The sequence below is a fragment of the Zerene cesonia genome, chromosome 20, assembly GCF_012273895.1.
Source record: "Zerene cesonia ecotype Mississippi chromosome 20, Zerene_cesonia_1.1, whole genome shotgun sequence".
Lineage (NCBI taxonomy): Eukaryota > Metazoa > Arthropoda > Insecta > Lepidoptera > Pieridae > Zerene > Zerene cesonia.
In genome coordinates this window covers 8,707,001-8,732,470 of record NC_052121.1, presented here as the reverse complement: position 1 = coordinate 8,732,470, position 25,470 = coordinate 8,707,001, and the positions used below count along the sequence as shown (strand labels likewise).

Below are 25,470 nucleotides of genomic sequence, written 5' to 3'. Positions count from 1 at the left end.
TTCACAGCTTTATATCGCGATTTACTGACCATTCGGACGTCTGACCTAAATCCCTAATTTCGACAGGGCCTGCCCGATACAATGCCGTGTGATCGAGCTCGGTGCCCGGAAAATGCAGTTTATACATTCATCGCCATGCAATCTGTATCGATAGCGGTATTACGTACCGTTTCAAGGAGTTTCTAGAACTTTACGTCCTATGAGTTTGGTGAACATCATTTTTTATTCGGAAGTCGTAATATCGGTACATATTTTTGCATTAATTTTATCCTCGTTTAATGAGGTAAATAAATAAAGTATTTTAAAACTGGCTAGGTGGTTCTTGACTGAGGGCGGTGTGTTTTTTTTTTTCTATACTATTATGAAGCAGAGGAGCGTGTATGTTTGAACGAAATAATCTCAGGATGTACTGATTCGAATTGAACAATTATTCTATGTAGAATAGTCCATTTATTGAAGAAGATTTTAGTACGAGTAGACGTGGCAACCACGAGGCTCTGCTACATTATACGAAAGTTATACATTAAAAAATGTATTACAGTTTTGTGTACTTTTATAGAGCATGATGTTTCTTGTATGGATTACCTTTAGTCCGAGTAATTGTATTTAGTGATTTGAAAAATAAATAATTTGTTATCGTTCTGTGTTTTAAAAATTAATCAAGAAATAATTTCGTCTTTCTGTCTGTTTGTTACGAAGCAACCTAAAACACTGATAGAATTTGGATCGATTTTGTCGATAGATATATAAGGTTGCAGAATTTATTTATTTCCTTAACTAGAAACCGATTAAACTTAGTATCAAGCATTTGAAATAACTAAACCCACTACGTGTCCAATTCGCACTTGACCGAGTTTCAATGTCCACCCTACTACGTTTCGACATTCTAGGTGTATAATAAGAAAACCATTAGCCTCAAATTATTTTATATAATGTCTTGTTGTTGTAACAAGACGTAATAACGATTATTGTACTGCGAGGTGCGTTTACGTTCTGAGCAATATTGTGACGCACGATTTCACGTCAATTAACGAATTCTAATAGTCGCTTTCTATTCGACCTTAGTAAAATCCTTCAGTGAAAATAATTATTAGTCAGGTGATCGAAATTGACTTAGCCAGGATGGTGGTTTTTGGAGTACCAAGCAACCCCCTCAGCCCCTTGAAATACTTAGTAAATTGAATTCATAAACTAGAGAAACTCAATAACAATTCTTAAGAAATTAAATTGAAGGAATATTTAATCATTTATATCTACTTTATGGTTATTTTTCTAGTCTTAAATAATAGCACTAATAAAATTTGTATCTGCATCATGACTTGGCCCACCTTGGTCGTTAAGATGCCGCAATTTTACTTTAGCATAACTAAGGTGTGAAAGGCATTAACTAAAGTAATATATAATCACTGGCGGCGATTTATTTTTAACTGATTAAGGAAAGTAGTTTTGGGAAAACTGAAGTTAATGTACCAAATTCTAAAAACTAGATATTCATATAGAAAATACGAAATTCTAAATCACAACGATCAGAAACTCCTTCGCGAATTGCATTTGTTTATACGTTTATTCCCACACTAATTCACGAAAATAGATAACATCACATTATAATGATCATTGATTTACTATAGAAGTTTAGCAAACATAGGACGCTACGACGCTACGGCGCTACGGTGCTACGAATATACTACGCAACTCGAATACTATGCGATTTACGTATATTACTCACTCTGTAATGTTTTATTCATGATTCTTTCATTTGCGTAGTAATTGATATTATGAAAATTTCATACGCGATACATTAATTACAGCAGTTTTAATTAAAAGGGACGACAAACAGGAAATACACTCACTGTTATTATAAGACCCAGTTCTTATTATGAGCTTTTATGGATTCGTCTAAAGTAATAGTGCATATTTCATTTTATATCAATTAATATTTCAATTTTCAATTATGAGCTTACTTAGCCAATTTAAATAATATGTAGCCAAGCTATTTCTTTCATACAATAAGTATATAAAAAAAAATCTGTTATTTATCACAAGTAACCATTTTTCATATAATTAAACATAGTTAGGAAATAAATTATTGAACATTACAAATCTTTCTATTATTTTTCTAAGAGTATTATATACTACATACTAGAGCATTTTCTCGCAAATTTCTCTATATCTATCGGTGTAATGCTCATTGCTCATAGCGAATACTATACTCATATTTCGTAACTGGAATTAACTATTCCATGGTAAAATGTTACCGTAATATGGTCCTTTTTTTTATGAGGAGGAAATCTTCTTCAAAAAGCTGGAGTATCAGCTTTGGGGGAAAAGTAGAGAATGTGGGATTTCTACCCACTAAAACCTCCTAGGTGGCCAAACTCAAAGCATAATAGCAGGGATCCCGGGATCTGAGGGGGATGAATTTTAACCAGCTCCCGTGGCCCCCTCACTCAAGTGGCTCGACGGAACACAGTGAGGTTTTGGTCGGTAAGAATCCGACATAACCCACGGCTCCATCCCCGGGGGCCGTGGGTATCTGCAAGATTTCCTCACTATAAAAAAAAAAAGGGATCCCGGGATCTCCAATGAAACGCACCAGGAACACCGTAATGCGGTCCTAGGTTTCCAAAATTAGGTTGTAACAATATATTGAGCATCGTGTTCCAAAAGTTCGAAATTTTTATGTAAATCTATATCTCTTACTCGATGTCTACTATATACTGTAATTTATAGATTTTTACAGAGTTCAAAAACGCATTAACCGATTTAATATTACGCTTCATCATACTTTATTTCGTCAACAAGTCTCCTTCCTAACCTATTCCGATATCATAGTTTCTTTAATAAATAACACAACAGTTCTATCAATTTATAGTTATCTAAATATGTCACGATAAAAGATTTTAAATATCTCATCAAATACAGTGTCAAACAAGTCGAACCGAAAGCCAGTAAAACAGAAAAGAACATTAAAATACAGAATTGTTTGTTTAAAACAAAGATGTATTTTATTCCACAAAGGACGTATAATGAACACAAAGCATTAATTTCATTGCAGCAATAGCTCATGCGTTAAAAGATTAGATGTTAAAGTTTTGCCTTGATGCATAGTAAGTGCAAGGTGGAGCATTGCCCTCGCCTGAAACGATGCCAACCGGTCACTTGCATTGTGTCTGAATATTCTATATACAGCTAAATGTTTGAATTTATTTTCGATTTTTTTTTTTATTTGTCAATTTATGGCCTGTGTTGATGTGGAAAAAACGTAATTGATTATAGTATATTACAGGATACAGAATATATGAGCAACCAATTCAATTGTTTTTTTTTCGGTATATAGATATATCTCGATGATAAGGCTGTGTCTAGAAAAACGATAAGTAAATTCAATAATGAAGTCTTCATTACACGTTATCGGTAGAATATATGAGCAACCAATACAATTGTTTTTTTCGGTATATAGATATATCTCGATGATAAGGTAGTGTCTAGAAAAACGATTCAATAATGAAGTCTTCATTACACGTTATCTTTAACAGCCTCTATAATAATGTATAACTTCAGTGTAATAACCATGCTTGAAATTCAAAATAGTTGTAGTTTTATAGTTTCTAGTTGCATAATCAAAGAATCAAAAAAATTTACCGCAATATTTTACCATGCAACTAAATAAAAATATAATGATATATAATCAGAGCAATCAAGAGTTTTCAGAAATTCGTTTCCACAAACAAACATTAAGTTCTGCGTAATTATTCGTTTCCCCTCGAACGATATAACATCGTTTAGGTAGAATTTGTTCGCAATTAGTTTCGTATGTTAGAAGAAAATCGGTTATGTAATCAAAATGCAAATAGTTAGGAGGACTCAGACGGTGCGTGGGGCTTATCCTGCGACCTACATCTGGGCAAGGACGTAGCCTCGAACGCAGGTATTTAAGTTAAACACATTCAATATTACAATTATGATTTTTACGTATTTCACGATAATTTGTGGATGTATCTTATATTAGAGATTTTATTCTATATCTTACCCTTTCCCCGGGTTTGTCATCTATACATATAAAAATGAATCCCTATTTCCCTTGGTCACGAAATCACGCGTAAACGGCTGAACCGATTTCAAAAATTCTTTCACCATAAGAAAGCTGCTATTACACTGAGTGACATAGGCTATGTACCACGAGTACCACGGATGAAACCGGTTCGAATATCTAGTCTTTGTTTCTTTTATGATATACAAAGTTACTTGGCGTTATAACGGGTATGTTTATTTTATATAATGAACACAATTGAAATCTTATTTTAATGTTATTTCCATTTATTACTTTACCTAATATTTTCTACATGTATGAAAATAGACGAATAATTCGGTTAAAGAAACACAAAAGTTAAATGAGACAGGACGTGGCATTATTTACTACTCGTATGTGTTATTAAAATATTAAAAGTAAAGGAAATGGTGTGATTATATCGCGCCGCGTTTACTTATATATATATTTACTTCTTTTGGCACGGGTCACGCACGGCACATGTGCTCATGACTAATTATTTTAACTTACCTTTAATTTATAAACTATTACCAAGAAAATTAAACGAGGTCAGATATGGAACACTTACTTTGAATGTCTTATACGACGACACGACGTAAGATGCTCCGTCTTCTAGCTCTTCTAGTCTATATTTACGATCGCCGTCCATCCCAAAGATGAATCTTGCACCACGTGGGAGCTCCAATCTCTCAGACAATCTATCTAGCAACGCGTCCATGGACACCAGATCTCTGCCTGGCTTGAATCGGAACTCAACGCCGGGATGAAAAGGATCCCCATTCCGATAGAATGTCACTCGCCTGGCCTTCCAGTAATTGAGGTTTGCGTATCGACTGACCGGTTCCGGTCTGACTGGTCGTACAGTGGCTTCGGAGCCTTCGGAAATGTCATCTGTTCTTTGCGGTGGAGAGGCTGGGCGTGACGGGCGCCATTCGGAGTCCTTTTCATCGTCAGACGGTGGTTGCTGGTGTTGTTCTGGCGGCGCGGGGTCTACTGGAGGCGGCTCGGCGACCTGCGAACGAGTGCGTGGTTTGGGACGCGGTTTGTTTTGCAGACGACGCGACATAACGCGCGAAAATTCAGCGGTCGACTGGGCAATGAGTGGTCAGTGACGTTGCGGTTACTTCAATCGACTACGCATGAAATAGATAGGCCCATTCATGCTATTTAATTCTAGCATGACCTTCAGTTTACAAAGTTTTTATATACACCATAACACGTGACAAACTAAAAGAAATTAGCACTGAATTAACTTTACAATTAAAATAAATTATACACCGTTAGTGAGAACTTATTGTAAGAAATGTATAAATGTAAAATTATGTTCAATTATGTTAATATTAGGTCAGTACTGCAATTTTTCAAGTTAACCTAACGTCAAGTAATCAATAGATCTTTTTGATAACTTTAACTAGTTGTAGGCTTACTGCGTGACTAAGTAACTTTAAGCATGACCACGAGGGGCTCTAGCGGACTTCGAGTTATAATAAATACTGCAATAATGATAATATGATTCATTCATAAAATATTTTTTGTAATAATTATTTTCTTTACCTAAATTAACATGAATGACGTCAGTGATATGAATGAGTAATTTTATTATACAACACTTCATATCTATATATTCTATAATTTCAAAATTTTATGTAATTGGGGCAAGTATTTTATTGTCTTTGTGTTAACAAGTGTAAGTTTAGCAGCGATAAATATTATTCTTCATTCTTACATACTAAAAATCTTTATTATTTTGTATCTGAAAATGAAATAATATACACAATAAAAGTAAAGGGCCTGACCTATACATTTTCAAAATAACTACTTGTTTTAATTTTACAGTAATAAAACATACTCACCACAGTTGCAGCAGCATTAGGCTCTTCTGATGCCATTTTGTTATTAAAAAAAAATAAAACACTACAAAAAAATGATATAAAGTTCCTACGCACGATTCATTCTACGCGGGTAAAACATTATTTTTTTATCTATGTACGCTGACAGATTAAAGCGCGGGAAATAAACGACACAAAAAAGAATCACTGATTGTTAATTAAAAATGTTTATTCTACTTGAGTTATAGTATTGTAATGCAAATGAGTAATTATAATGGAACGGTAGTCGACCGGTTATGTTTTGAGAAGGAGTTCGAGTGACCGTTCGCCATTGTACGCGGCATGGCGGGGTGGTCAGGCCAGCGCACCCGTGTGCGTTGGGGCGGCGGAAACACGAAATAGTATTATTGTGTTTATGAAAATTATACTGCGTAAAAATACTAGTAATGCTCTATTTTTTTTATTAATGCCTTCAATTCAATTTGTAAATATTTGATGACAAAATAAGATTAAAAATAATATTACCGTGAGCCTAAACCGCTAGGGCACCACAAAATTTTTGAAATACAATCGTATTACAATGATTATCATAGCGCTATATATGACATTATTACTATGTATTCAATAAATGCTTAAGGGAATTTACAAAATATACATTTGTTTTTAGATCGGTTTGGTAAGGGTGTTGTCTCGCTAAAGTAACGGACATTTTACGCCTAGCGCCATAGGCCTAAATAGAAACTTAAAGTTTTTTGTTCCTTACGATGTTTTTAAAGACTATAATTGGTTAATAGGAATTTCCTTACTAAATTGCGGCCGAAAGCGGATGTTTTGTAAAACGGTGAATGTCAAGATAATGGTTGACTAATATTTTTATAACCTAGAAAATAACCATTAATAAAAAACATCTTATGTTTCTGTAAATTAAATGCTACGCGACTTATTTATTTGTTGTAAATTTTTTTTACAATTAAATGAAGAAGAAAATAAGTTTTCTTCTATTATCTGTTGAGTTATTTAATCTTTAACAATACTGCTACTACATAACAAATTACTGTTGCTAGTTTGAATGTATGTGTATTGAAAGTTACAAACAATGATTACACCAGAATAACTCATCACTAAAGGTATATGTAACATAGTTTTAGTGCTTAATTATTATTGAGTACAAGCAAAATAAGAGTCAAAATAGCTCTTTTTACTGAAGGCAAGATATATTTCAGTTTACGTTAGCTTTCAGGAACATTTTACCTGGCGTAATAAACAGGACATTATAATCAATAACCTAAATAGGTTGCCGTGCAGGGCTTGCAATTTTACTAGTACATATATGATATATAATTTTAGAAGTTTATTTAAAATGTTACAAAGCCTGATTATAACCACAGATAATATTATATTAGTATTATTAAGAGGAAATATAAAATGTCCGTCTGCCTATTATTTGAGATTCTTATTTATTTTTACTTATACCGACAATAATATTATCAATTACATAATGTAAATTTTCTTTGGTGCCCTTGTCTTTGATACTATAGAAAGCTATTCTTTCTACCTGTTTGTATAGAATTTAATTTTAATTAAATCATAGCCAATATTGGATTAAGATTTTCTATAAATTTAATTCGTGCTAACATTTACATACATTGGTATGCAATTTAACGTATTAATTGTATCGTGGCTTTTTTATATTTTTCGGTGTAATAAAACTTCTAGTACTTTTTCAATTATTTATATTAGTATATCTGTGTATTTCGATTTTTAATGTTTCGTTAAAATAATATTTACATAAAATAAACTATAATTAAGATTATTTACCCACTATAAGATACATAAAACATAATTGAACTAAGAACAAATAGTTTTCGAAAGAACATTATTTCAAAATAATAAGCAGCTTAATTGAGACGAATGTGAGCTCACTTTCGATATGAAACACGCGAATGACTTGGCAAGCAAAACAATCGAATACATATTGTTTCTAGACATTTCTGTGCCTACTTGCTACTTATATATGTTTTATTCTAGTTCTATTTCATTGATTACAGTATAGTATCCAGAGATAGTACCGATGAAATCATGAAATTTAGTAAAAGGGTGTGCATAAAGGCGCTCAGTATTTGATTTAATTCGATTGCTGAGCGGGAATCACTGGTAGGTAATGGACGTGGGTACGAATCCAGTTTTGTGATAATATTTGTTTTATTCTTTAAAAATTGTCACCATTTCTGATGATAATTATCTTGATTTAACTCTTAACATTTACTTAATATTATAACAAGATTGCTTGTATTAGTTAACCACAAGTATATTTCATCATAATTCAAAATATAAAATTTTTAATAATTAAATCAAATGAGAAAATTAACCATGATAAATATAAGGGAAACGCGTGTTTGCAGCTGCTAAAAATAGTACTAAAGTCTATAATATACAAACCATGTTTTATTTAGTATTGAATTTTAAATAGAATTGCAAATCAGTATCATTATCCTGACTAATATTCTAAATCCACCACCGTGTTTGTTTGTCTTGCTTTCACGTCGCAACGGAGTGCTTAAATTTCACGTTCTTAAAATAAATTGCCTTATGTAAAGTGATACTAATGCCACGTGTGTCCTTACCTTAAAACTATTAACGATAAACAAGGGTTTAGAATTTCACGAATTTACTCGAGTTAAGTACTGTAAGCACACTAAACTGCAATTATATGTTATTTTCTGCGGTAATGATGTTAAATTCTTTGATAAATATTTCATACTCGACGTGTAAGCATTTTCACAATCGCTTATGTAGCTAAATTGCGTCATGAATTAACATAAATTATGAAATATTGTTATAGCTATTTATGAAAACTACAAAGTTCTTAGCTACTGTTTTTATAATAATCAAATAAATAGAGCCTGCCTGTAATTCGGGTTACAGCTAAAATCTGTATATATCTTCGAAGCAATGCAAATTAACTCTCTTTCTACGTAAAATGTGTGTCGTAGATCAGTGCTACGAAATGTCGTAGCAACTTTTTGAATGCTACATAAAAAAAAAGACGTATGGTACTCGGAGACTGCCACGGTAAAGCTATTGCATAGTATTTTTTATTAACTAATGTGATTACAATTATTGATCTATTTTATTTATGCTTTTTTTTACTCGTTTCTCCTTTATGTTAATTGAACTTTTTGAGCGTGGTGACGATGAGCGATAGATGGCAAAACTAAAAAGTATCACCGCTGTGCCGTTCGGAATGTGCTGTATTCTCCACGCTCACAGCCCGTGATAGAAGCTATGCAATAGCTTATAAATAAAAAAATATATATCTAGTGGTTTTAAAATAAAAACAAGTTAATAATTATTTCTTTTACAATAGGAATTATAATAGTCGAGGGTAAATACCTACAACATACATTGGGAGTGTCGTTACTCGGTCGCCAGTTCAATAACGGAAGCTCATTAAACAAGAGCTATCAAGCAAAACCATACTCTATTAAAAGGGAGTATGATAAAATTTATCTTGTCAAGCATCGTACTGTATGATTATTTGAGTGACAGGACTGTCATAATAGAGTATTTCCGCTTGTGATTGGTTGAAGCTAGATCAGATGTTGGCGCCGCCCAATTGATGAAACGCCCTAGGCTGAGAAAAACAGCGTTGCTAAGCAACTCATTCGTGTATATGTATATATTATGTCTGAATTATCTTACAATATTTTTGTCTTGATTTGTAATGGTTTCGATTCCAATAATAGGACCCAACTACAACTTCTCGTGATGAATTTTATATCGTCTGAATTACACGTACCAAAACTTTGAAATAAGAATATTATGTTCGGTTTACTTTACTTTATTTGTTACATTAAGAAAACCTTAGGCCTTTGAATAGGAATAAGATAGTAGGATATACTCAAGCATAATCGATAAATTATTCATAAAATTTGACGATTAAGATCAAAGACCATCATCTTTGTTGTTGCTTTTGAACATTTTGTTCTCATTTAACACGTTCACTGCTGAAACACACCTGTTGTGTAAAAATGCTTCGAACCGAGTATGCGTCTTCGCACGCCTAGCGTGTGAAGCCGCATTCGCGAGAAATCGCGTCTCGTGGTGCGTAAAACACGCTGTGCGTGTTGTTTAGTTCAATTCTCCAATGCGGGCAACACATTTTTGTCCAAATATATTTTTTGTTATTTCTTCCATTAATTTATTTTCTTTGCTTAGATAGTTAAGATTTAATTGAATAAAACGGAAAATAAAATATTTGGTTAAAAGTAACAATAAATGGAAATAAATAAAATAATATTTTTGTCTTTTATGTAACCCAGATTAAATTTATTCTGTGCTAGTAACAACCACAGAAAAATACAAAAAAAAATAATTATACACTAAGACTACAGAAAAGCAGAACAATTGATTTTTATTAAATATTAATTTATCTTATATTTATGCACAACTTGATGGTATGAGTTGTGTAAGATGTCACTGGGTATAGATTATTAGGCTATTCCGCAAAAGCAAAATAGCCTGTACAAAAGATTGGGGGGGTGCCTTACCGACTCGCCAATAGAGCGCTTGATTTCATTGTGTCGGAGGCACAGAAGGCTGTGAAACTCCAATTTACAATATATATACAAGCAGTCTATTTCATTGGTTAGCGCACGACTGCTACGCTGTGTTATATTAACATTTAGAAACAGAATATCTTCAGCGCGTTCTAGATTCTTAAGTAACGTACTGACGCCATCTATGGGGCACAGCATGAAACTTGCATTGCTAATCTATCTTCTATAAGAACGATTATCTTTATGTACGAGCGTTAATAATTTAAATTCTATAAAAGGTTTTAGGAGAGGTCATTATTAGTACCTTCTCAATACATTGTTCATTGTAACATATGAAGTATTAATTTTAATATCAAGGTAATTATGAATGTTATTTTGTAAATATTGGACAACGAATATGTACGTTTCGTTAATATTGAAATATACGCCCTCTGTTGTTCACGAATATTAGGGAAGAGTAATTAGCAATTTTGAATGATTTTCGTTATTAGTAATTTTCATAAACAATGACATCTTTACATACATACACTTATTGTTGTGTAGTCGGTCTATGTGCAGATAAATAATAAATAACGACTACATCGCGAAATGAGAAATAGTATAATTAAAAAAAAAAAAAAAAAAAAAAATTTGTAAAACACACATTGGTATGTCCGGCCGCACAGCTGGCTCGACACTATGCACACGCGTAGCGTGTCCTCCCGCACCAGGGACAAAAGCGGTACGGCGAGATTGCCGCCGGTGCGGGAGACACGCTGAGCGTGTAATAGCCGCATCGCTGGTTTTAACAAGTTTCTGGATCAGCAGTGAATGTGTTAAGAGCCAACGTAGCAGCAATTTTAATATCATACCACACCAGTTGTAATCTGCGGCGTCACTCGAGTGGTACCCGGGTAAAAATTAGTCTATATACTAATCCATACTATAATCTATCTCTGTACCATATTTCATACAAATACGGTAAGCTATTTTCGCCCAAAAGAGTACCAAATATCCATCCATACTTACCAACATTCGCGTTTATAAAATTAGTTATATGTTTTGATACAAAATCTTTTGTGTCTATCTAGACGGCAGGTAGATATAATCAGTCATAAGGTAGGCCTGTCTGATACACTTATTACAAGTATCGTCTCAATCACGCACTATTTAGTTCAAGGCTAAAATTATATCAGTAAAATTGAAACATTCGAAGGACACATTAACCCAAATAGCAACACGTCACGTTTGGTGTAAATGGAATAATGAAATCCATGTAGTCGTAACTGTAGTACTCGATACATAAATTCATTTTTTGTTGAATGTAGGTACGGTACGGGGAGGTGTTGAAGACAGTTGTAGAATAAGGACTTTGTTAAGTAAAAGTTAATTAGATAAATATAAAAGATGGAAAATCTCTCATGGAGTTCTAGGATTGTTGAATGATATACCTAAAAATAACTCTATATACTTTATGCAGTAGTTCCATATAATAGACAATTATTTACAGATGCAAAACTAAACTACATGTTTTTCCTCGACGCAAAATGTTGCTTTTGTAATAATAAATTGATTACAAATGAAAAATATCCTTCCTATTTCATCCTACTAATATTATAAATGCGAAAGTTTGTAAGGATGTGTTTGTGTTTGTTGCTCTTTCATACAAAAACTACTGAACCGGTTGCAATGAAATTTGGTACGTAGATAGCTGGAGAACTGGGATAACATATAGGCAATATTTTATCCCGATATTCCGACAGGATACAGATTGAAACCGCGGGGCGCAGCTAGTATCTAATAAAAGGTTTAAATTAATAGGACTTGTCAATAGAGCTTTTTGCAGTGTTACCAGTGGTGGATTTACACTAGGGGCAGTCGGGGCTTGTGCCCAGGGCGGCAAATTTTCTAGGGCGGCAAAATTTAGAAAAAGAAATTTGAAAAAAATTTTGTTAGGTAAGTGTTATCAAAAATTTTTTTGTCGATTATACTTATTAACTAAAACTTAATGAAAATCTTATATATTTGAATCTTATAAACTGGCAACTGTGAACACTGCCACCTGCAGTCTGCTTCACAAATATATCTAGGTTCTATCGGTATAGTCATTTTCAGTGATGGGGCGGCATTTTTTCCAGTGCCCAAGGGCGGCATTAATTTAAATCCGGCCCTGAGTGTTACTTTAAAAATGTACAGAAAAGCATATACCTACTGCAAAAATACTGAAAAATATTGAGAGCTCTCTTAAAGGCTGACAACACATTCACCATACCCCGGTATTGTGGGTGCAACAGGCTACAATGATCTTAACATCAGGTAACTCGACTGCGCGTTTTGCTTTCACATAAAATAAATAGTTCGATCATCAAATTAGGGTCGAGCATTTTGTGCTTTGATTGCACTGTAGACACAATAAAAAGTCGAGTAACTATATGCTACCTACTAATTATATATGCATTTCTTTGAAACTCATTTATAGGAATAGGTATATATTTTTTGTTAGTGGGTGTTGAAAATAAGGACGCACGACATCGTTCGTGACGGTTTGGCGTGCAATGCAACGGTTATAGCCAATTTATCAATCCTAAACGTATTTCATATAAATGCGTTAGTCAGTAATTTATGTACGTACAATAATAATTATTCCTAGTACGTACCTATTAGATGATTACGGATATGCTATACAAATAATATTATGATTTATTTTCTGTCTAGTTGCTTTTGTATAATTTGATTAAGATCGAACTCATCAAATATCAGTACCCAGCATGATACATTTAAAGTTACGACTCCGAAACATCATTATAAATGATTAAATGTTATTAATTTTTTTTTTTTTTATAGAAAAGTGAGGAAAATAAAGAAAAGAGTTTACTTATAAATTTATTAAAAACATACAAAACTCCTTACTCCTTGGTACGCTTTTTCTTCTTTTTCTTAACTGGTTCCACCTCATCATTGCCGTGAACCAGTTCGGGAGAATGTTTCGACTTTTTCCCCTTTTTTGTCGATGATTCGGTTTCAACATCTACATGTATATCTTTTTCAGTTCCTTCTGGTACATCATCATTTTCTATCAATTCGTTATTTTTACTTCTTTTCTTTTTCTTTTTAGGCAACTCAGTTTCTTCTAAATTAACCTCGGTGCTAATCACTCCATCGTTATTCAAACTGGTTTCCTGATTTTCCGAAACTTCACTTAAATCTTTATCTTTTTTCTTTTTCTTCTTCTTTTGTTTAAAATTATCTGTTTCCGCATTTATATCTTCAACACAATCTACAACATTTTCAGAACCTGTCTCAACTCTTTTGTTTCTACGTTTTACACCTTCACTGCTTTCATGATGGGTGGTGATTTCTCCTCCTTCCACTATTACTTCATCTACTCTATCTTTTCCGTGTTTTGATTTCTTCTTCTTCTTATGATTTTCGGACTTGCCACCACCATTTTGTTCATTCGTTTCAGCTTCCGGTGATGTGTCTTCACTGACGTGTTTTTTATTCTTTTTCGCCTTTTTCCGATCAAGTTCATCATCTGCAACTTCATTACTTCCCGTGACATTCTCTTGTTTTAAATCTCTTTCCAAAACTGCCAAAAAGAATCCTGTAGTCATGTCGGACTCTGGTCTCGCGTACAAGCACCGTGTACCCATTTCACCGTACATTCCCGAGCCATAATTATTCCACTGTTCCTTGAGTAGATCTTTAACATTTAGCACTTTCCATTTAGCTCGAGAAGATTTGACTACATTGGATATAACTCGCTCGTTTTCCTCTGGGAATATGGAACATGTGCTGTAAACGATTTTTTTCGCTTTCGGAAACGAGTTCATGGCGTGTTTTAGGAATTTCTCTTGAAGCGATGTGAGACGAGCGAGTCTTACATCTTCCACATAATTGTGAACTGAAAGCTGCATACCTGTTAACAAATGACTTGACTGTTTATTACGTCTATGCCTTTTTGAAATCACTATTATCTAAGATTCACTACGAACTGAAAGAATTTATAAGACGAGTTTAGGTTTACAGTTTAGAGTCAGTGAGATATTATGGAAATATATTATTCAAGTGTGTAGAGAAAATAGAGTAATATACCTGTATGTTTCCATATCTATTCTAATATTATAAAGAGGAAAACTTTGTTTGTTTGGTTGTAATGAATAGGCTCAAAAACTACTGGACCGATTTTAAAAATTCTTTCACCATTCGAAAGCTACATTATCCACGAGTAACATAGGCTATATTTTATTTTGGAAAAAAATAGGGTTCCGTAAAATATTTTCGGTTAACTGAAAAAAATCAACCAATGAAGTTACTTATTTTGCGTACGCTGCCTAAACTACAAAAGATAGAACCATAAAATGTTAGAATTAATTGTAGATCTTATAAATATCTACAAAAAAGTCCGCGACACACTATACCTATCTATGTCGAGTGAGGCACAACAACCAAATTTTTATTTAAAAATCTTGAATTTTTTTGGACTACATTTCAACGCGTTTATTTTACTCATGCTATTAATCTTTATCAAAATAAATTATTTCATCAATAAGTACAGTTTATGTTGATAATATTTGGTCTTTGAATGATTAAAATTGGACGTTTCGTTTTGAAGTTGAGGTGAAATTAAAATATTACGTTTTCCGCTGCACGGCCCGTTGCGAAGTGGGCGTCGATAAACTGCTTTCGCGTGAAAGAGCATCTTACAAACATCCATATATTCATCCATACCTAAAAACTTTCACGTTTATAATCTTAGCAGGATCTGGCTGTAGACGTACCACGGGCGAAGCCGGGGCGGACCGCTAGTTATTTATAATTTGGTTGCATATCAATGTATCGATCGAGTATCGTGAAATCTGATTGTGAATAGTTTAACATAAAGGTTATTAAAACTATATGATCGCTTAATGTTAAAAGTACATATAATTTAATAAATTTGTTACCTGAACCAGAACAACTTGGATCTAGAATTATATATTCAACATCATCACAGTCACCCCTTTTGATTTCCAATGAATCTCTGTGCATTGTTGTCACACATTTAGATTCGGTTTTTTCAACAAAATCACATAGCGTTTGATATCTGCTTTCATTTCTCTCCACGGCATACACTTTTCCCTGAAAAAAATTAACAATAAACTATGATAATGAATAAAATTATTTTATGTATATGTAGAATATAATGCGTCAAGCAAATAACTACTTTCCTACTAATTGTTTAAATTATATTATTCAGTTTTTACTGTTTACTTACTGAATGAATATACATACTGATTAGCATAATAAGTATCAGTTACAAACTTTAAAAAACACACATTAATGATATAACCAACGTCAAGGCGTTTCCCACAAAAACCAATACAAACTTTAAGTTGAAGTTTTAACTAATATTTGAGCGCTTGTTAATTGAAGTTTATCAAATACTAGCACTACTTGCCCGGAAATTACATAGCGTAGCTAAGTTTTTAATGGTGAAAGAAGTTTTAAAATCGGTCGAGTCGTTTTGAGTTTATCCATTACAAACAAACAAACAAAAATTCAATTTCTTTCTCTTTATAATATTAGTGTCGAAAAACTATTCCTAATTGGTGAACACGCGTTGTTACGAAATTATTTTTCATTTAAATATGTTATGAATAATACGCAAACCTGATTTCTCATGAAAGCAGCAACTTGTGTGGTTTTCATGCCTGGTGCAGCACACATATCCAACACTACACTACCTGGTGGAGGAGCTAGCAGTTGCACCGGCAGAGCTGTAGCCTGAAAACCAAAACACGCTTAATTTATCTGGTTAGTAGTTACAGTAGATGTTTGCCCCAATTTTGTGGTATATTGTCTATGTCACTAAGTTAATTGATTGATTGATTTATTGTTTTTTTTTCTAAATCAGTCCAATGGTTTTTGTGTAAAATCTTTACAAACATACAAATTCAAGGTATATAATATATATATATTGTTAATGTAAGATAATAATGTATTCTTGATGTTTACCCTGTAGTTTAACATTGTGAGTTTCTTAAATTTTTGTATATTTCATCCAAGCAGAGGGAAAACAAATCAGAGATTCTTTTGTTGTTAACAATCCTAGCTACTATTTTTGAGAGTGGTGTAAGTAACCTAACTTTTAAAAGTATAGAATAGAAGAAATTAAAGAGTAGTAACAAATCATTTACCTTATCCTGTAGTATAATCTTATTTTCCAAATACAATTCATGATTATGGAACTTGGTGCCAGGATGGAAAACCATCATGGTTTTTATGTGATAGTCTTGCGTGAAATCATATTCCGATAAGCCTTGTATTTGTTGTAAATAATCATTGTACGATGCTGAAGTACATCTGATGAACCTGTAGCCTTCATCTTGAAAAGCCCCGATAGCATCCGATGTAGTCAATAGATTTGTGTTTATCCTCACATAGCGGGGTCTACGAACTGAAAAATTTATGGAAACTGTTATAAACTGACAGTACTGTGAATAGTTTAAAAGTGTATATTTTTCAATGAATAATTTTAATCGTTTTTTTAATAATCAATTTTATCACAATTTACTAACAAGTTTCAAAAACTACAGTTTATTATTTGATATCTATAGTGTTCAATCTATAAGGACCATAGAACAATAAAACAAAGATTATTTTTAAATATTTTTTATTGCTAAAGTTTAACAAATACATCAGCAATTTACAAATCTGAGTGTAATACTGAACCAAAACTCTTTGGAATGTTGCATATTAGTCTTGTTTTAAGTTCAATGAACTCTTCTCAGACTCTCTCGTTATTGGTGTCTGATAGGAATGCTGATCAATTTCATTGCCATGTTCATCATATTCTTTTTCATGATATGCTTTATATGCATATAAGCAGATAATTAAATTAACCACAACAACAGCAGACACTACTGACCAGACGGTCCTTATAAATGGATCAACTGTATAATAATCCGTAAGTATGTGCCGCATTCCAAAGAAAGCGATAAAAGGTAAGGTAAACATTGCAACACTGTATAAAAATAAATTCGCCAAAACAAACACTGCTTGCTTTGTTTGTTTCGGAATTAAGGGTCCCGTCTCAGAGCTCTCTGCCATTGCTGATACAAGTACAGCGAATTAGATCTGAAAATAAAAAATATTACCTTCAGATTTTACTTCATCATGTTGCACTGGTATTTTCTCAAATTGTTCTTTGTAACTCAGAATAGCTTGCTCTGGTTTGCTGAAACCGGGCAACTCCTTTTTGCCAAATAAGAGTTCTGTAGTTAAAACTCGAGCTAGCCATGGATCTAAGCGCTGTTCTTTTTCTAAAATGCCTGTAGCTTCGAAGAGCTTGTCTATATGAGCAGCATGTTTAATAGTTTCCGTTATAAGAGCATATATAACATTAGTTCTCTGCAAATTGTGTGTACTAAGTTAATAATCTTGTATATTTATAATTTAAAACAAAAACATATACTTACGAAATGTCGGAGCTTATTATCGTATAATAAATTTTTAACACCGCCGCCTTCCGTAGCTACTTTCTTGACAATATTTGCAGATATTTTAAAATTTCTTGGTACTCTAACAGAGTGTTCAAACATTTTTCAGTAGTTTATAAGATGTGCATCGCGCCTTCTCAATGATAATCACGAGACAAACTTCAATGTCATAAAAATAACCTCAATCTTAAAGTTTTACTGATTTTTTTTTTAGATTTGATGGGATGTTGGCCTTTATGTAAATATATCACAGATTATAAACTAGCTACTCCGTAATAATATAATATTATACGAAAATGGTTGTTCAGCCATCAAAAAAATATTTCTAGTATGTTCAAATCCTCACCGATTTTTATTTTATTTCAATCCTTCGTAATTGAGTTTCATCAAAGTCCGTCCAGTAGTTTTTGCGTTAATGCTAGATAACAGATAGAATAATTATTTACAGTTTCTTTATATGCAAATATTTAGCCTCGCCTATGAAGCCCTCGCAAGGCATTTTATGAACCTTTTATCGTAGTGATATAGGACCGGTAATATATTTTTTTACAAAAAAAAATGAAATAAAACATAATGATTGATAGTGGTTGAAACCAATACTCTTTAAATAAATTTGTTTCTTAAAATATACAATCTTAATACTTTTATAACTTAATCTTACAAATGTAGTTACCTAGGTACTTATTTTGGCGAAATAACAATTACTAATCTGTAGTACATTTAACATGATTGATATCGATATTCTATACCATGGTAGTTTATACTCTATTATTAAACTATAGTCTATAACTGTACTCCTACTTGCACGTAACGAAATCTCTATTTCTTTATTTACTTTATCATCAAAGTGATAAATGGGTGATTTTATTAATTAATTTGAATTATTGAATAAATAATGTTAATGTTTCACGTTAAGGTAAACATAGCCCTACAATTATTATCACTTATTTTCCGAAAATAATGTTGTTTGTGTAATATCATTGACAGTTTCTTTTCGAATGGCGATTTGTCCCCTACTAATCAAAATACCAGGAAATGTTATGATTCAACATCGCGGATTCAATAACAGTGACTAATGTATTCCGTATACATTTTCAGTTGCAACCTTAAGGTGCGACTGGCGCGGAGGACCATTTTCAGTGAAAGTTGTTAAAATGTGTCCAGCATCGTCGATATTTGTGTAATCAGGCAAAGAATAAACCAAACAATGGTTCCTGCGCCGAGTTGCCCCTATACGTGGGATTATTGGACGTCCACGCCGTCCGATTACGTAGAGTTAACATGCTTGATGCCAAATTCTATTTACTTGCCTGTAACAGTCAGTTGGGATGCAACTCTTCAAGATGTCAAGGAGGTTAGTGGATACCAGATGAGACCATGAGTCACGACTTGGTACATATTGATACATTCGTTCCAGACAACTGGGTCATTCTATTGTGTAATGTGTACAAAGATAAGTGACTTTTATTTTTTAGAAAGTGGATCACATTGTTTACATCATTGTATCCCCATGCTAGATCGGTATTTATAAGCTATATTTACATATTTACAACACTGTCATTACGATTCATATGAAGGAAAATGATTTATAAATAGCAAATAGAGTTATTAAATTTATTATTATGAACATTTGTGGGATGTTTCAGTTGGAAATATATATGAAATAAACACATATTAATTCTCATAATTTCTAAGAATAATATTTTAAAACTTTTTGTGGTTGTTAAAATTAACTTAAATACAATTCTAGGAGCTATGGGACATGGCGGGGAAGATGCCCCTCTTTGGGATGCTTCATGAGATGAATGGGTATGTGTTCCAATTCATCAACTCCTTGTCTGTCCCAGAAGAGGTTAATGATGAGAACAAGAGGGTGCGTGACATCAGGCCTGTGTTTGGAGTGCTTATGATAATAGAGCGGTCCATCGAGAGGCCTGGGGAACATTTGTTGAATACACAAATAAGTCACTTAATTGGAAAAGGTAATTCATATTAGGGAATTTATTTTTATACTAGGTTACTATGAGATGTGAGTTATGATATGTAAACACCTATATACACTCTTTAGATGTAAATGTTTAAATAGAAAATAATTAATGGAGGTTTAAATTGACCATTACATTAATTTAAGTTTTACAACTGCTGTTAATTAAATAGTTCTTTTGTAAGCAAAATTAATGTTTAGGTTTTATGTTTGGATTGTATCTATACTAAAATTCCTATAATCAGTGATTAAATTCACTTAAAATAACATTTATTTATCTTATTTCAGGTTTAAATGAATTTGATAGTTTAAGAAGTTCAGAGGTGAATGACTTTCGAATGAGGATGAGATGTTTGGCTGAAGAGAGTCTACTGAAAAGAGCTCAAAGTACAAGATTAGAAAGATTAAGATATCACTGCCCACCGAGACTGGCTGATAGCCCTTCTGTACCTGCTACACTTAATAGCCATTTAAATAATAATTGTTTTATACTTGTTACTAAAGTTGCCAATACAGAGGTGAGTTCTGCCATTTGTTCATATATAATGATTATGGTATATATATAATGTAATTGAAATAATTCTTATATTCTATATTTTTTTTATCATTCAGTCCATGGATTGCTAGAAAAGAATTCCTATTAGTTTTAGGCATTGTGCGTTATTAAAAAAATATTTTATGCTTAAGTAAATATAAATAAAATTCCCCTACTAATAATTAATTAAAAGAAAAAGTTTGTATTTTGTTTATAGTTAAGTTATAATTAAGTTAATACTGAACAGAATGCTTATTAGTTTTCCTCATTTGATTCCTGTTCATTGTGCTCATCTTCTATTTCCTCTTCATCATTCTCGCCTTCCTCTATCCACTGCTTGATAAGGTCATTAGCTTCAGTTCTGAAATAACGATAAAATGCTATGTGATACAACATAGAAAAGGGCCACATAGCCATTATAGATGACAAATCTAATTATGGTTACATTGTAGCTATCAATAGAAAAGTTGTATCTATTTATTTATTCTTTATAGTACATGTCACCGAAATAAAAACTATAAATTGTCATTGTAAAAAGGACCATGCCGGTACATATGCACTAAAAGGCAGGAACTACTGGACCAATTTCAAAAGTTCTTTCACTGTTGGATTTGTATGTGATTCCTGAATGCCATAGGCTCTGTATATACCACAAGCGCAGCCGGGGCTGTTTGTAATACAGCTTCAAAAATTCATTGCTGCATTCACTTTTACGTAATAGACCTGATTATTACGTTTACCTTTCTTCTGGTGTAATAACTCCTTTATTGAGTCGTTTAAGTCTCGGCAATGAAGCTAGTACTTCCACTCTCTGTTCAGGATTCTCTTCTTCATCAGCCACCTCTGCGTCTTCTTCACCTGTGCCTCCCATGTACGGACATCCCTTTATTACTAGCGTTTCGAGAGCTGGCAATACCTAATGATAAACTGTTAACATTATTATGTAAACTAACTGACCCGGCAAACGCTGTTCTGCCTTACTCTTATCATTTAGGGGGATGAAAAATAGATGTTGGCCGATTCTCATAGATACTGGATAAGCACAAAAAATTTCATCAAAATCGGAGGAGTGTGGCAACGAAAACTGTGACACGAGAATTTTATATATTAGATAAAAATATTTATAAATTTATATGAACAGTCATTATTGAAAATACAAAATATCATCGTTACGTTTTATTTAAAAGAATCAATAATAAAATAACAGTCATCACATTAGAATACATATTACATACCCTTAACTTTTTGATTTGTTTTAATGTTGTCACTTTGGTGTTCCTCAAGTTGAGATACTGCAGTTTTTTATGTATTGGTTCAAAGCCGTTTAACAACTTGATAGGATTGTTTCTTACATGGAGAATCCTTAAGTTTGGAAGTTTTGCTATACCAACTAGACTGGTTATCCTGTTGCCAGCCAAATACAGACTGTCCAAATTAGGAAAGTCCATATCAGAGATGTCATGTATAGAATTGTAGCGGAAGTCGAGGCATTTTAGATTTGGCATTCGGTTCTCGAAATATATGTTGAGTATTTTATTATAGCCCACTTCGACAGTGCTCATTTCTGGATGATATACATCGCGCACAGACGATATTCTGTTGTTATTAAAAATCACAACTTGTAAATACTTCATTCTTTTTAAATACGCTGAATTTAAATTGTTTTTGTCAGCGTGAATTAATAATAAGAATGGTAGTTCTGATAGAACCTGTAAGCTTTCTGAATTTAAGTTGTTGTTGGACACATCTATGTATTGTAGATGATGGAATGATTTAAACGCTGAAATCTCTGTTAAATTCATGTTTGTACATGTTGCTTTTAAATATGTGTATCTGAAATGAAAAGTAATTAAGGAATCAGTTTAATTCCAATGATTTTATGTCATACAATCAGTGTTCTTTTTTTAGTTCTATTTAAAATAAGTTTTTGTTATGTTAATAATATTGTATTCAATTTAACTATACCAAGTTTGGCAGTTATATTGTTCTTTTATTAAGTCAAAAGTTGAAAGAACCTACCCATCGCCGGCTGCCGTCTTCCCGAGCACACTCAGTCGAATGCTTATCTCAGATCGATTGAGTACACGTTCCGGCGGTCGTATGATTGGCTCCTCGTCAGGACCAGCTTCCTCACCAACGTGTTCGTGATACGCGTGTTCCTCTGGAACTATTTCGATTTCCTCTTCATTGTCGTCTCTTTGTAAATTGAAATGCGATTTTAACATTGTTGCTGTGGTGCAGTGACAGTTATGCGACTGACGTTGTTAATTGTTGACAAGATTTTATTTTTATTGATTGTATTGCAAATAGGTGTAAATTTTGAAACATGGCAGCTAAGGAAGATTATTTGCAAATATAATAATCTTTAAAATATATTCATGAAATTGTTATCAACTTAAGTATTAACATAGAAATTGGATATTTCCTTGAATTAAATTTAGTCATAACTCATAAGTTACCAAAAATAAACTCCCATTTTCATTTTGCAATTGCAGAAACTGTCATTCCTCAAAAGTGTGTTCGGTGATATGGCCTTATCAAAATACTTTATAAGCAAAATATAATAAACTAGCTACACTACACGCCCCGGCTCCACCTGGTCATAGTCATTTATAGTAATTGAAATTATATAAACTGTCCTATCTCTTAAGTTGGGTCAATCTGCACACGATGTGCAGATTTGATTGAAATTGGTTGAGTAGTTTTGAAGTCTACCGCGGACAAACAATTCGACACGTAATTTATATATATTAAGACCGATAAAATACCAAAATAACGCCTCAATAATAATTTACAGATCTCATTCACGTCAAACGTATCAGTGAACCTAACACCCCAACAGCACGTGGATACGATATTCCGCAAGAAAGCGAACTCGCTGAACATGCGCGGCGAGCAACCGCGCAACTACGTGCTCAAAGTGTGCGGGCGGGAGGAGTACCTGCTCGGCGACTATCCGCTCATACAGTTCCTTTATATACAAGAGATGCTCGCCAAAGATGGCGTGCCGCAGGTGATGACCGTCAGTATGGATAAAATTACGTGTACGTATACGTGTCTTATATTATTATCTAATTAAAAAACTTAGTATGTTTTTTCGATCAATGTTTTGTAAAACGGCCTGTAAAATTACTAGATTTCCGCCTATTTCGCCCGTGTGATACAGAAGCCTGTGTTACTCTAGCCTCCTAACATTTTTTTTTTGCGTCAAGACCTGCAATCAGTCGCAAGACTATAAGCCGATGAGGTGATTAGAATTTCTCTTTCTCTAGCCTCCTAAGTATTTTCAGTCAATAATCATATAAAATCGTTCCGCTACGTGAAAGAACGACACAATCAAACACAGTTTCGCACTTCTAAAATTTAAGGATAATAAGTATACAACATAAAATGTATACAAAGTATTACTAAATTAATAGTGTTTATGAGAAATCTATTAAAATCATTATTTCAATTGTTCTTAAAATTTTTATTTGGCAAATTTCCAAAATTCTACTCCTTCGATATTTTTCATTATATGCAACTTAAATTATTTTATAGGCTGTGATATGCAATACTATGCTTTACCGGAGCGAAGACGGCTCACATCCGAACAGTCAAATACTATACGTAAGAAGAAAAATCACGAGTCCTCATGGAAAATTGAAAGGAATTATTCCTGTATGGTGCAGACTGTCGGTGGGCTTAACGTCGATCCAGGACGACTTGTAGAGGTGAAATAAGCCTTCGTTATCCTTTACTATTTTTTTCTCGGAAATCTCTGCCTATAAACACTTAGGCAGAATATATGTATTTTTTTGTATGTGAAGAACTAACCAGATGTATTTTCTTTGAACAGAAATTAGATCATTAGATCTGAATTAATCTGATTATATTGAAAACATTGCTTCAATGATATTTTTCTGTCTGAAATTTCTTAATTAGGTTTAACTGTTGAGAGTCATATTAACTTATTTCTTTCATTATCGTATATTTAATATGTTTCTTTTTATTTTTCTAGGTTGTTTGCCAAGCTGGTATATACCATGGTGGAAAGTCACTTTGCGAACCGCAAAAGACGAAAGTGGCTGTGGTGTCGAAGGAAGGCGAGGCCCAATGGGATGAGGAGTTACAGTTTCCCATCAAAGTGTGCAATGTGCCGCGGATGGCTAGGCTCTGTTTTGTTATATACGAAATATCCAAGGCTAAGAATAAACGGAGAGGAAAGGATAATAAGGTATGTACTTTTGAACCGACTTTAAAAAGGAGGGACGATATTAATTCAAATATTTTTTTCTTCGACTTTGCTACCTCAGTACATTCAACTGGGTGAACCGAATTTGATAATTCTTTTTTAATTGAAAACTGGTGTCTCTCATGTTGTCCCATTTAAATTTGGTTTAATTCTAACAGTTTGAGTGCAGTTTACTTTTTTGAGACAAATAGTTGTAAGATATAAGTCGTTAATAAGTGACATATAAAGAATGTTAATAATAATATAAGTAACAGGGGGGTTTGTACTAGGCCAGGGGGGGTTTGTCCATATATAAATATCACAAACATACGCACAGGACGCGATCAACCGTCTGGCGTGGGTGAACACGATGGTGTTCGACTACAAGGAGCAGCTGCGCACGGACGCGGTGACGCTGTTCATGTGGACGCACGTGGCGGACGAGACGCAGGGCGACGACGTGCTGCTGCACCCGCTCGGCACCGTGCTGTCCAACCCCAACACGGACTCGTGCGCCGCGCTGCAAGTCAGGTTCTCCAAGTGAGTGGGGGGGGGAGGGTGTGCGCATGCTACTGTGGTGTGGGGAAACTTCCTTCCCAGTCCTTTCCTTATAACTTATCCAGTAAATTTGACAATCCTTGACGGTGCAGCTCCTTTACTAACTATCACATAAAATACTATCATATGCCAATCCATTGTTTAAAACTTTCATGTTTACAAAAACTGAAATAACTGGATTATTGGTTGTGCAGTAACATACAAACTTTCTGTACACAGAGTGATCTATATACAGTTTTCTTGATTGTTCTCTGTTTATTGAACACATTCACACGGAGAATTAC

The 25,470-nt window shown here is 33.4% G+C and overlaps 4 protein-coding genes across 4 annotated transcripts in view; 1 reads left to right on the top strand and 3 right to left on the bottom strand.

Moving 5' to 3' along the window:
• LOC119835307 (echinoderm microtubule-associated protein-like CG42247) overlaps window positions 1-5,117 on the bottom strand; it is a 28,327-nt gene extending 23,210 nt beyond the window's left edge. The window contains exon 1 of the mRNA XM_038360056.1: window positions 4,617-5,117. Within this exon, the coding sequence (XP_038215984.1) occupies window positions 4,617-5,114 (498 nt within the window). The 5' untranslated portion in view covers window positions 5,115-5,117. The remainder of the gene's footprint in view (window positions 1-4,616) is intronic.
• Window positions 5,118-13,304: 8,187 nt separating this feature from the next.
• LOC119835019 (28S rRNA (cytosine-C(5))-methyltransferase) lies at window positions 13,305-18,089 on the bottom strand. The gene is made up of 6 exons (XM_038359600.1): window positions 17,876-18,089; window positions 17,555-17,807; window positions 16,595-16,854; window positions 16,068-16,181; window positions 15,362-15,536; window positions 13,305-14,334 (listed from the first exon to the last, which is right to left on the bottom strand). Exons 1-6 carry the CDS (start codon window positions 17,996-17,998, stop codon window positions 13,322-13,324), a joined length of 1,938 nt encoding a protein of 645 aa, XP_038215528.1. The 5' UTR covers window positions 17,999-18,089; the 3' UTR covers window positions 13,305-13,321.
• A 592-nt stretch (window positions 18,090-18,681) lies between these two features.
• The window catches only part of LOC119834797 (phosphatidylinositol 4,5-bisphosphate 3-kinase catalytic subunit delta isoform), a 22,322-nt gene continuing 15,533 nt past the window's right edge, over window positions 18,682-25,470 (top strand). The window contains exons 1-8 of the mRNA XM_038359306.1: window positions 18,682-18,812; window positions 18,995-19,250; window positions 19,647-19,878; window positions 20,169-20,398; window positions 23,213-23,459; window positions 23,956-24,128; window positions 24,416-24,631; window positions 24,966-25,168. Of these exons, the coding sequence (XP_038215234.1) occupies window positions 19,104-19,250; window positions 19,647-19,878; window positions 20,169-20,398; window positions 23,213-23,459; window positions 23,956-24,128; window positions 24,416-24,631; window positions 24,966-25,168 (1,448 nt within the window). The 5' untranslated portion in view covers window positions 18,682-18,812; window positions 18,995-19,103. The remainder of the gene's footprint in view (window positions 18,813-18,994; window positions 19,251-19,646; window positions 19,879-20,168; window positions 20,399-23,212; window positions 23,460-23,955; window positions 24,129-24,415; window positions 24,632-24,965; window positions 25,169-25,470) is intronic.
• On the bottom strand, window positions 20,668-22,640 carry LOC119834798 (leucine-rich repeat-containing protein 23-like). The gene is made up of 4 exons (XM_038359308.1): window positions 22,435-22,640; window positions 21,651-22,248; window positions 21,156-21,331; window positions 20,668-20,776 (listed from the first exon to the last, which is right to left on the bottom strand). The coding sequence occupies exons 1-4, from the start codon at window positions 22,638-22,640 to the stop codon at window positions 20,671-20,673; spliced, it is 1,086 nt and encodes a 361-aa protein (XP_038215236.1). The 3' UTR covers window positions 20,668-20,670.

What these genes read in the sequence shown, in the direction of transcription:
- LOC119835019 (XM_038359600.1), bottom strand. Translation starts at nt 17,998, where the DNA reads ATGTTTGAACACTCTGTTAGAGTACCAAGAAATTTTAAAATATCTGCA. An exon ending in AGATTATACTACAGGATAAG is followed by an intron (nt 16,182 to 16,594) that starts GTAAATGATTTG and finishes TTTGGTTTTCAG; the next exon opens with GCTACAGCTCTGCCGGTGCA. An exon ending in CTGCTTTCATGAGAAATCAG is followed by an intron (nt 15,537 to 16,067) that starts GTTTGCGTATTA and finishes AATTTTTTTCAG; the next exon opens with GGAAAAGTGTATGCCGTGGA.
- LOC119834798 (XM_038359308.1), bottom strand. Translation starts at nt 22,640, where the DNA reads ATGTTAAAATCGCATTTCAATTTACAAAGAGACGACAATGAAGAGGAA. An exon ending in AAGACGGCAGCCGGCGATGG is followed by an intron (nt 22,249 to 22,434) that starts GTAGGTTCTTTC and finishes TTTTCATTTCAG; the next exon opens with ATACACATATTTAAAAGCAA. An exon ending in AACAAATCAAAAAGTTAAGG is followed by an intron (nt 21,332 to 21,650) that starts GTATGTAATATG and finishes GTTTATCATTAG; the next exon opens with GTATTGCCAGCTCTCGAAAC.